This window comes from Myotis brandtii, unplaced genomic scaffold, assembly GCF_000412655.1.
Source record: "Myotis brandtii unplaced genomic scaffold, ASM41265v1 scaffold576, whole genome shotgun sequence".
In the NCBI taxonomy this organism is placed as follows: Eukaryota; Metazoa; Chordata; class Mammalia; order Chiroptera; family Vespertilionidae; genus Myotis; species Myotis brandtii.
In genome coordinates this window covers 1,528,745-1,540,839 of record NW_005370156.1, presented here as the reverse complement: position 1 = coordinate 1,540,839, position 12,095 = coordinate 1,528,745, and the positions used below count along the sequence as shown (strand labels likewise).

At 46.2% G+C, this 12,095-nt stretch overlaps 1 protein-coding gene across 7 annotated transcripts in view; it reads right to left on the bottom strand.

The window, feature by feature from the left end:
* The window catches only part of FRMD4A (FERM domain containing 4A), a 608,042-nt gene that overhangs the window by 54,048 nt on the left and 541,899 nt on the right, over positions 1 to 12,095 (bottom strand). For all 7 annotated transcript variants that reach the window (XM_014549925.1, XM_005878894.2, XM_005878895.2 and 4 more), the window contains one exon: positions 6,005 to 6,146. In XM_014549925.1, the coding sequence (XP_014405411.1) occupies positions 6,005 to 6,146 (142 nt within the window). The remainder of the gene's footprint in view (positions 1 to 6,004; positions 6,147 to 12,095) is intronic.

Sequence of the window (12,095 nt, the reverse complement as noted above, 5' to 3'; positions counted from 1 at the left end):
TAATAATCAACCAATGAGTGCATAGATAAATGGAACAACAAATTGATCTCTCTCTCTCTCTCTCTCTCTTTCTTCCTCTCTCAAGTCAATGAAAAAATTTTAATTTCAATAATCGTGTATGATTGACATCAGTCTTGGTGACCATGTTTTTGAATTTGACACTGAAAACAAAGGCAACAAAAGTAAAAAGCTGTACAAAATAAAAAGCTTCTGCACAGCAAAGGAAACCATCAACAAAAAGAAAAGGCAACCTACTGAATGGGAGAAATTAATTGCAAACCACATATTTGATAATGTAAACAAATCCACACCTGAGCCTAGCAGGTAACCTAGCACAGATTAACCTTTGTTTAGAGCTTACAACTTTGCCACTATTAACCTGTAACCCCGCTTATCTGACTCTAAAATTTATAAAGTGAGTGTAATGCTATCTTGTAACTTGCTGGAACTTTCACAGAAAGACCAAGACTTAGATGTTTATCCATACCTACACAATCCCTAACTTTGATAATTGCTAGAACTGTTTTTCAGGAACAAGGCCAGGGTATTTTACAGAACCAGGGGGTGAACAAGCTGAAACCATCACCTGAGACCCACTGAAGCAGCTGAAGGGGCTCCAGGGACTCCTCAGGAACTGTTCTCATTATTCCCTTGTTACGGTACTAAAGTCTCCTCCCAGGGAAGGACATCTGCCACCATATTTGAACATACGATGTATGTATAACTATGTTTCCTGACTGAGCATGTGCTGAAACATCCCCACCTATACATGCACAAAAACAAACAATCTGATTAAAAATGGACAGAGAATCTGAACACTTTTCTAAGAAGACAGATGGCCAACAGGTACATGAAAAGATACTCAACATCATTAGTCAGTGAGAAAATGCAAATTAAAACCACAATGAGCTATCATTCACACCTGTTAGGATGGCTATTATCAAAAAGACAAGAAACAACAAGTGTTGTCAAGGATGTGGAGAAACGGGAACACTGATGCATTGCTGATGTGGGAAACAGATAAACTGGTGCAGCCACTGTGGAAACAGCATGGAGGTTCCTCAAGGAATTAAAAATGGAACTTCCATATGACCCAGCAATTCCATTTCAGGGTATTTATCTGAAGAAAACTAAACCATCAACTTCACCCCACGTCTACAGAAGCATTCACAATAGCCAAGATATGAAAACAAGCTAAATGTCCAGCACTGAACGAATAGATAAAGAAAGAAAATGTGGTGAACACACACACACACACACACACACACACACACACACACAGGAATATTATTCAACCATAAAAAATAATGAAATCTTGTCATTTGCAGCAACATGGGCATTATGCTAAGTGAACTAAAACAGAGAAAGAGAACAGATTAGTAGTTGCCAGAGAGGGTTGGTGAAAGGGGTGAGGGAGTCAAAAGGTACAAATTTCCAGTTATAATATAAATAAGTCATGAGAATATAATGCGAACAATTTTTAAAAATTGTGTATTGAGCACCTACTAGATGTCAGAAAGTGGGCTAGAAGTAGAAAATATCTCAAAATTCTTTTAAGAACCATCTTTTTTTTTTTCAAAGCATGAGGCAGTAGAAGGAAAGAAGTCAACTGATCAAATAGGGTATCTATATATATTAAACCCTAATATGCAAATAGACCAAAAGGTGGGACAACCAAACAACCGAACAACCAGTCACTATGATGTGCGCTGACCACCAAGGGGCGTGTGTGAAACATGGTGGGCGGTGGCAGAGCACAGAACATGGCGGGCATCAGCTGCGGTGCGATGGTGGAGCAGGTGAGTGGGGTTGCCAGAACAAGGCGGGACGCCAGTCACTGTCATTGGGGCAAGCCTCTGGTAGTTACTGAAAATTCTTTGCTCCCACGCACCGTGGTCCCGCCGGGCGCTCGCACCCGAAACCTGCGCCACAGCTGCCGCTTGCAACCGCTGCCAGTGCCTGGCACCAGCCCCGATCACCCCTGAGGGCTTCTCCACCTCCCCCTGCTCCTGAGGGGTGATCTGGGCAGCAGGTGCCAGAGGGGCCGGCACCGTCAACGCGTGGGAGCAGCGGCAGCACGAGGGGTCCGGTGCTGTCAGCGCGTGGGAGCTGCAGCAGCGGGAGCAGGGTTGCCAGGAGACAGGGGACTAAAGGCCAAGGTGGGAGGGGCTAGGTGGGGGCCCAGAGAATGGGCCGAGACCCGCCCCTGTGCCCACTGTAGCTCTCGGCCCACAGTTCCTTTCAAGGTGCACGAATTCATGCACTGGGCCCCTAGTAGGTTATATGTATCATATTTTCTGAACAAAAGATAGAACATAGGGTCTGGCAAGTGCAATAAAAAGTGTTTAAAACCAGAGCTGTGCTGGAGGAGCAATGCCCTCTCAGTCTGTGGGAGCACATGACTAAAGGCATTTTCAACAAGCAATTAGGCAAGAGGACATGAAAGGACAAAAAGAACAGGGTGGGAGCCTCGCCTAGATTTCTGCATTGTGGGGCTTGGGAAGCAGGTGCCTTCCAAAAGGAATTTCTAAGGACTTGCCTCGAGGGAAGGCGTTTCCTCCTGGGACAAGAAAAGACAGAGAAGCAGCAATCAGCAGGCCCAGAAGGAGTGGTGACCAGATCTCCAGGTTCTAGAAATTCCCTTTGTTAAGTTGAGGGATGGAAGTTTCCTGTTGGTCTCTCCCTCCATTGCCCTATTGTCTTTCCTAAGTCAAGAGAAGGGGGCCTCCCCTGGGAGCCTCAGCCTCACATTCAAGGACCATTCTTCAGGCTCTAACCCAGTGATTCCCAAAGTGGGCGCTACCGCCCCCCGGTGGGCGCTGCAGTGATCCAGGGGGGCGGTGATGGCCACAGGTGCATTTGGGGGCGATGAGTAACTGCTATTAAAATTTTTAAAAAATTAATTTCCAGGGGCTGAGTAATATTTTTTCTGGAAAGGGGGCGGTAGGCCAAATAAGTTTGGGAACCACTGCTCTAATCGCAGGGTACCGCAGGGTGAGGCAGAGTTGGAAGCGCTCCCTGGCCTGCCATGGGGCAAGGCTTACACCTCCCAGGTGACTCCTCTGCCCAGCTTCCTCCTGCTTAGCTGTGCAGCAGAGTCAGTGCCCGCAAATGAAGCCACTGAAAGTGGGTAGGGCAAGGTGCCTTAGCTGACTCCATCGACTTACAACAACAGCTTAGCTTGGGGCCTCCATCACAAGTTATCAAACACATGAAAATCACTTCAGCATCTTGGAATAAAGATGCTTCTATTGGGGGTGGGGGTGGACTCAGCAGGGAGGTTTTCTTTTGCTTTACCTTCTAGATCAGTGGTTCTCAACCTTCCTAATGCCGCGACCCTTTAATACAGTTCCTCATGTTGTGGTGACCCCCAATTTCATTGTTACAAATTGAACATAATTAAAGCATAGTGATTAATCACAAAAACAATATGTAATTATATATGTGTTTTCCGATGGTCTTAGGCAACCCCTGTGAAAGGATTGTTCGACCCCCAAAGGGGTGTCGACCCACAGGTTGAGAACCACTGTTCTAGATTGATGGTTAATGTCAAGGTGATGGCAGTAACGGAGAGGAACTGCTTTTCCCCTTAAAGTTGCCTGGATCTCACTTCTGATGGTTGAGTGAGGTCAGTTCCATGTCAGAAACTACTCATACCCTCACTTGTAAATGCTGTTAGGCACTGCCTTGGTATCACTGGAGGCTGCCAGAGAAAAGGCACCTGAGCAGATGGACCAGGGCACAGGTTTAAAAGAGGCGATACCTGGTCCCGAGATTCTGAGCACAACCACCTCAGGCTTTTTTCTCTCCTTCAGCAAGAAGAGTAGCTCTCCAAGTGTGGTCTGGTCACCAGACTAGCAGCATCAACATCACCTGAGGCCTTGTTAGAACTCATTAGAAATGCAAGTTCTCAGGCTCACCCTAGCCCCCTGGTCGGCAAACTGTGGCGCGCGAGCCACATGTGGCTCTTTGGCCCCTTGAGTGTGGCTCTTCCACAAAATACCGACTTCTGCGCATGGGCCACGAAGTTTCAATCGCACTGTACATGCGCACCCGCATGTGGTGTTTTGTGGAAGAGCCACACTCAAGGGGCCAAAGAGCCTCATGTGGCTCACGAGCCGCAGTTTGCCGACCACTGCCCTAGACCAAGGGAATCAAACATTCTGGAGCTGGAGCCCAGTTATCTGTCCTTGAACACGCCCTCCAAGTGGTTGGGAAGCACAGGGAGGTTGAGAAGCCCTGAGCTGGATGATCCATTGTCCTCCTGGGATAACCATGCCATGTTCACAAAGGACCTAGATTCCCAAATGGATATGCAACCACAGCGGAAATGCACCCCCTCACTGAGAATGAAGAATGAGTGCGGCTCATCTGTGGCTGGATAATAAGGAGATTGGGTGGGTCAGTTCAGGCTGGAATCTGAGACTCTAGGTCTCAGCAGGGCTCGGGAGAGTCTAGAGGACAAACACAGGGGTGGGCTCTGACCTGCCCTTGGCCATTCCGCAGGGGACTAGGAGTGGCTGCAATTCCAGGCAGGGGCTTAGGTTTTGAATGGCCTTATCTTTGATAAAAGAAGACCAGATTCTCTAAGTCTTTACTGTAAACCTCTAGGCCTCAGAGATAATGATTTGGCCTATTGTGTTGATAAAAAAAAAATGTTAGAAATCCTGAAGCAGGGAGGGGTTTATGGTGAACCCTACAGTGATCTGGCAGAGGCAGATCCAGGTTTTGTGAGACTGGACTTCTATTATTTTGGTGGCTCTATTTAGGAAAAAGAATGTGAAACGTATTATGTTCGCAGATTTGATGAAAACACATGACCATGTGAACACATGCTGGGGTCCTCCCAGGGCCTTAGAAAGAAAGGCCTGTCCAGTGCGAGGCCTCTGTAACGCTGCCTCCCAGTCCGGGAAGGGCAATCATCCTCCTCCGGGAAGGGCAATCATCCTCCTCCGGGAAGGGCAATCATCCTCCTCCCCGTCCTGGCTCTCGCTGGACCCCACCTGCCCAGAAGCTAACTAGATCACTTTCAGCTCTTCCTCCTCCTGTCTCTTTTCCTTTTTTTGTGTCATTTTGTTGTTGTGTGCAGCCATTAGAAAACAGTTATAGAAAGTGAAACTGAGGTCAGTCAAAGACTTCTTGCTGTATTTTCATGGCTCAGAAGCAAGGACACACTGTCCCTAAGAACAATCAGACAGACCGTGTGGCCTGGGAAGTGACCTGCATCAGTAACGCTTTTCACTAATATTTCCAAACAATTACTGCCTCCCTCTCCCTCCCTGCCCTCCTCAAGCCCGTTCTTTTTCCTGCCTCACCCTTTAGTGAATGGTGTCCCTTCTCCCGAAGTCAGCTGGATCTGAACCCTCAGAGCTTTTCTGGCCCTCCCACCATCTAATGACAAAAGGCTTGTCCAGGGCCCGCAGAAACAGATGGAGGAATTGGATCCTTTGACTCTCAGTTTCAAAAGGCGCTTAATCGCTCTCCTGTACTCAGTGACAGCAAGTCCCTCCTTTCCAAATGAGCAAGAGTATTTTTGACTTTTTAAAGTTTCAAGAAGTTCATCTAGGAACACAATGTACCATCACTCAGCACCACGACCCTACCTGCAGCCCTGCCTGAGTATAATTCTCCTCTAATGACGCACAGTGAGCCCCACCGCTGTCCCCGGAACTGCCACTCCCGACACTCAGCCATCGCTGTCCCAGTCAGAGGGCTCTGGAGGGCGCTCGAAGGCACTTAGATAACCAACCACCCTTCCCACACTGACTGGCTCTGCCACTCCTCTTCCCCCACCCTTTGATACTTCTAGCACTTTTCTCAGATTCCCATTTGGCATGAAACCTGGGTCTCCAAACTAGAGCGAGCTCCTGGCGAGCCTGCCAAGCTGCCTCCCCAGCTGCTGCTGGTTCCCCGCCTTCCCTGGAGCCCTCCAGGGCTGAAGCCAGGCTTCAGCAGGAACTTCCTCCACGTTCTCAGGTGGCTCCCAACCCAAGGCCGTGCCTACCTGATGACAGGAGGCTCCCGCTGCTGCCGCTGATGATCTTCCCTTTGCTCCCCATGTTGGCCAGCTTGGAGGTCTTCAGTGTGCCTGTCTCGGTCAGGTCGATAGCGATCTCACTCAGACTTCGTGCGGCATGGATTTTAGACTAGAATTAGAAAGGCAACCAGGTCATAAAGGGGCACCTGTTCACGCGGAGACAACAGTCATCACGCGCTTGCTTGCAGACCTGAAAATCAGCAAACGGACTCATCTTCCCACCTGCAGCATTTGTTTGTGTCCCCTGGCCCCTCACTAATCACCGAAGCTCTCTGTAGGAGCAGGTGTAGCTCAGGAGCTGACATGAGTGGTGAATTTTCTAAACTTATTATTCTGTAGGCTGTACTGGACTGTCCTTGAGAGCAGGGACTTTGCAGGCAAACAGACCTTCCTCCCATTCCCTCCCCTCTTCTCTGCCTGGACCATTGCTCTCAATAAATAGTAGTGATTATAACTATTTTGTGTTCAAAGAAGAAAGGAAAATAATTTCAGCTTTATGAGTGATGTAAGAGCTTTCTGAAATAAAATCATGGAATTTAAATAAATTCTTAAGTGATTTAAACCTCTTAAATTGCTAGCCATGTGACCATGGAAAGGCTGAAAGACTGGGAAGTGACAGCATTCTGTCCCTCTATACCAGTGGTCGGCAAACTGTGGCCCCTTGAGTGTGGCTCTTCCACAAAATACCACGCGCGGGTGCGCACATACAGTGCGATTGAAACTTCATAGCCACACTCAAGGGGCCAAAGAGCTGCATGTGGCTCGTGAGCCGCAGTTTGCCGACCACTGCTCTAAACCACCAAGTGTGTGCAGGTGTAAAAGCCTCTAGAACAGCTGCTCATCTGGACACTCCAGTCCCACCAATAAGCGCCTGGCACCGTGCTTTGCTTCTATTTTGACACCTAAGTGTACGAGAAAAGTCTTCAGGCTCTGGTTAACCCTCCACTCCATTTGTTCCATGTATTAGCTGGCCCACTTGGCTAAAAGCCACAGCAGGTGAGAATAATCAAAGGGGTTCTGCAATCACAATCACATTCCTAAAAGTCACCGTTTAGAGCAGGGGTGGGCAAACTTTTTGACTCGAGGGCCACAATGGGTTCTTAAACTGGACCAGAGGGCCGGAACAAAAGCATGGATGGAGTGTTTGTGTGAACTAATATAAATTCAAAGTAAACATCATTACATAAAAGGGTACGGTCTTTTTTTTTTTTTTTTAGTTTTATTCATTTCAAACTGGCCGGATCCGGCCCGCGGGCCGTAGTTTGCCCACGGCTGGTTTAGAGTCAAGTCATCTGCTGTAGTTACCACCTTTGATGATGCCATGGGTTAGCATTTCCTGTATATGTATTTGATGGTTGTTTGCTTTTTCTCTATGTCAGGAAATCTACTTTAAATATATATATATATATATATATATATATATATATATATATATATATATATATATATATATATATATATATATATATATATATATATATATATATATATAAATATATATATATATATTATTGATTTTTTACAGAGAGGAAGGGCGAGGGATAGAGAGTTAGAAACATTGATGAGAGAGAAACATTGACCAGCTGCCTCCTGCACACCCCCCACTGGGGAAGTGCCCGCAACCAAGGTACATGCCCTTGACTGGAATCGAACCCGGACCCTTCAGTCCGCAGGCCGACGATCTATCCACTGAACCAAACCAGTCAGGACAAGAAATCTACTTTTGTGATAGTGTTTAGGCAATGGGCTTTACCTATACTATGGACTTTATGAGATCAGCTGTAAATGCACATCTTTCTGTGGTCCTTGGTGACAGCATGCACGTGGATGGAACTAGGGGAGATTTTCAGTCACTTCATGTGCATTTACACCTGGCACATGTGAAATCGCGTCTTTCCCGCACACCAGCGGAGCCGGCAGGAAGTAGCTAAGGAAGCCACAGAGGGGAAGGTACACCCAGGCCAACTCCCACAGTGACATGCTGTGCCCAGGTGCCCCCAGCTGTCTAGCAGAGACGTCGGAACCCTGTGGTCTTGTCCTTCCCATGGTCTCCATGTTAATGCCAACATTGATGAAACACAGTGACTTCTGACTGCTGAGAGCTTTCCCCATGTTAACAAAAGTCTGAGCAACAGAGGAAATGATGAGACTTTTTGTTCACCAGCCATGAAGTGTCTTCCTCATTCTCTCAATCCACATCTCCTTGACCTTAACCTTTGTCCTTGCCTTCAGGACCAGCTCACCTTTCAGCTCAGGGCTCCTTGTTCATCATCAGGTAATCCTGCTGCCAGGCCCTAGCAGCGTTCCCACTGGCAGCAGAAGCAGGAAGGGCCTTTCATCTCAGTTGCCTCAGCTTATCAACAGCACCCATTTGGTTGACTTTTCCCTTCCACAGCACAGAAAGCACAATCTATGACTTCCTTTCTTTCAGCACTACTTTTACTAGTGCCCATGCTTTAATAAGAAGGAGCCCACGCCCACAATGATGTAATAATAACTCATGAAGACACAGACCAGTTCAGCATGGTGGTGAAGGGCCCAGGCTTGGAAAGATCTGAGTTGGAATTCTGACTCTTCCTAGTCAATCACTGTTTGACCTTCGTCTTCAACCTTTGAGCCTCAGATTGCTGCTTTTAAAGTGGAGATCTTAAAACTCACATTGCAGAGTAGTGATAAGGACTAAATTAGAGAATACACATAAAGGCCAATGGAGTTGGAATAGTAATAGGCTCCAAGTCAGGGCCTGGCAGTGATTTGCTAAATGAGGTTTGATTAATGACTCAACCTGGTATTTTGGGGATCTCACTAATCACATGGAAGACCTGTGCCCACCTCATCTCCACTCCTGCCACACATCAACTTCAGGCAGAAAACAAAACATGGAAAACTGACCAATAGAGACCCTTCCTAAGGGAGACTAAATTCTTAGAAGTTGTAGGAACTGCCCGCGTCTCTCAGAATGTAAATATAATGGTTGAATGAACCAGTGGAGAGATAATGCTAAGAGGAAGTGAGTACTGATGGGGAGACTGTCTCCTTGCAAAATCAAGCCTTTGGGCCAACCTGAAAGAAACTCCACACTTCTAAGCATTTTGCTATTAGGGTCTTGCCACACAAAGTGTCATTACTGATATTCTGTCAGCAAGGTTTAATTGTCCCCCACCATGCTTTCACTCTGCCTTTGCTCTAGATAGAATGAAGACTAGCAGACTGCCTCAGGAGAAGAGAAAAAATAGGATAGATGTTTGGATTGAAAGCCAAGGCAAGAAGTCTTCACTCTGAGTTCAGAGGAAAGGGTCTAATATCTACTCTAAATAATTTGAACTTTCAAATGTTTTCCTCTGAAGTCTACAAGACACTCCCTGGCTCTGGGCTACAGAGGTTGCAGGGATGCAGCTGACGACATTTCTGATCTTTGGGGTCAGCACATACGAGTTACCAATTGTAATTGGTGCCTGAACAGCCTCTCATTCTGAATAAGCCACAGGAAACCAAGCAATAAAGCTTACCCTTCACTCTGTCTTTGGTGGTGGTGGTGGTGTGTATATAAGACAGAGAGAGGGGGAGGGAGGGAGAGAGAAATTGATTGGTGTCCTTAAATGATTTACACAATGACCCTGAAAGGAGAAAATAACTGAGTACCAGGGAAAGAACATGAGACTTCTTGGCTACCCACCCCTGCTGACTCAACCCACTAGACCGCACTTGTATCTGGGTTTGATAGGCATCACTTGGGAGGCCTAGCTTTTCTAAAGCACTTCAAAGAAAGGAATGGTTGGCATGGCCCGATACAGTAGAGTGTGTAGCAATGGATGGTTTGCCAGCCAATACTGGCTGCTCAGAACTCTCTGGAAGCTCTTCATCCCAAGCCTGTCAGCCTTCACTATTCCAGAGGCCATTCTGCCCACCAAGAGGAATCACATCACAGCTACATAAAGAACAACATTCCAGAAACAAAGGGTGTTGCAATGTAACTCCTACAGGGAGTTTTATCATCTCTAATTTAATTTGGGGAACTTTTAGAGAATTTAAACTTTCCATAAGTGTTGGTCAGGCAATAGTGTGTTGGATTAATAATGATAATAATAAAAGATAGCACATCTCCTAAAGCAATTTCACAAACATTGTGTCTTTGGACCAATCAATTTCAATTAGGAATTTCCTTTCCTGTTCTCTAATTGGGGAAAACAAAGCCATGATGAAAGACTTGCCCAGGGTTACAGAACTGGAAAACAGAGGCCTTGGACTTCCATGTGGGGGAACTTGTTCCTAATCGATCCCTGCAGGATACTGGTTCCTATGAGAAGTGCAAGGGCTCTGAAGAATCTGTGTGCATTTAAAGCCTAGCGGGAAAGTTCTGCTCTGGGAGTGTATGCATTTCCTTTAGTCAGGGGTTGCTGAGAAGGACAGCTGAAATTTTCCTAGTGCTGTGCATTTGGTTTGGCCTCTGAAAAAACCTCTTGTTAACATGTTCTTTGATCATTACTTTTTGAAGTTTACTTATTGCATCAGCGGGTTGACCAGTAAGCCTGATGAATGAGGCTTCTCTACCTGCACAAAGATCACCTTTCAGAATGTGGCTCTAGAGCCTTAGGAACAGCTTCCTGAGTTACTCAAGAGACTATCTGAACAAAACAAACAAACAAACAAACAAACAAACAAACAAACAAACAAAAAACAGCAGGGGATCAGGAAAAGAGTTCAAACAGCTAATATATGATCCTTAGGATGAAATACTCTTTCACTTTCCCCTGTTCAAAATTGTGGTATCAGTGTGGGGGGTCTGCCTGCAGGAGGAACTAGCAGGGGGGTTCAGGAGGATTGCCAGACTCTCTATCCCTCACCCCTCAATTGCTGAACAACACAGAGGATGGACTCAGTGTTCTAAGGTTTTGATCTCCAGCTCCTACCAGTGGAGGACAAAATGATGACACCCACCCACTGACTCAAGCTAAAGCATGAGTCAAACACTTGGGTCTTATATTTTTTTTAATATACTTTTTATTGTTGATAGTATTACAGATATCTCCCCTTTTCCCCCTCTTTACCCCTACCCACCCCCCAGGTCTTCACTACCCTATTGCCCATGTCCATGGGCTATGCATGTAAGTTCTTCAGTTTATCTCTTCTTGTCCTTCTAACCCCACATCAGTCTGTTCCATGCCTCCATGCTTTGGGTCTTATTTTGTTAGTCAATTCATTCTGTTCATTAGAATCCACAAATAAGTGAGATCATGTTATATTTGTCTTCTTCAGATTGGCTTATTTCACTTAGCATAATAGTCTCCAGGTCCCTCCATGCTGTCCCAAAGGGTAAGAGATCCCTCTTTTTTACAGCTGCATAGTATTCCATTGTGTAAATGTCCCACAACATTTTTATCCATTCATCTACTGAAGACCCTGTATCTTTTAATCTAATGGGTCCTCAAATTCCTATGCCAATGCCCATCACCACTAGAAGAGCTGTGGAATACTCTCATAATTCCTAATAAGAAAAATGCTTTACCCTATGCCCATTCACCACAGAAAGTGAACAAAAGAGGGGTCAGGAAGAAGACTGAGTAGAGGAGAAAAGCTGTTACAAAGGAGACAATGACTGGGAAAGGCATTGGGAAAGGCATTGATCTGAAACCGAATTACAATTTAAATGATTACTTTCTTTCTTCCTGTCCTGTTTTCTTACTATCCTTCTCTTACCTCCCACTCTACCCCAGCTCTCTCCCTCCATGCATCTCCCCAAGCCAGGGAAAGAGCAACTCCATCCAGGTGGAAAATAAGGAAAAGAGGAGCCAAAAGGATCCAAAAGGACACCGATCCAATGACTCTTATGCCCAGTAAGCCTAGGATCCTGCCACCTCCTCCCCTGCCAAGAACTCAAACAATGGGACAAAACCTCCCACAGGTGGTGGTACTGATTAGGCCAGAGGCCAAAGTTCGCATTGCTTGTAGCTCTGTATTCCACCCCATAGCCCTAACCCAAGGCAGCAGGATCCTGAGAAAAGGGCAGAGCTCACATCCAAATGGCTCTTCACCTGAGGGGTAATGAATGGGAGTGGTT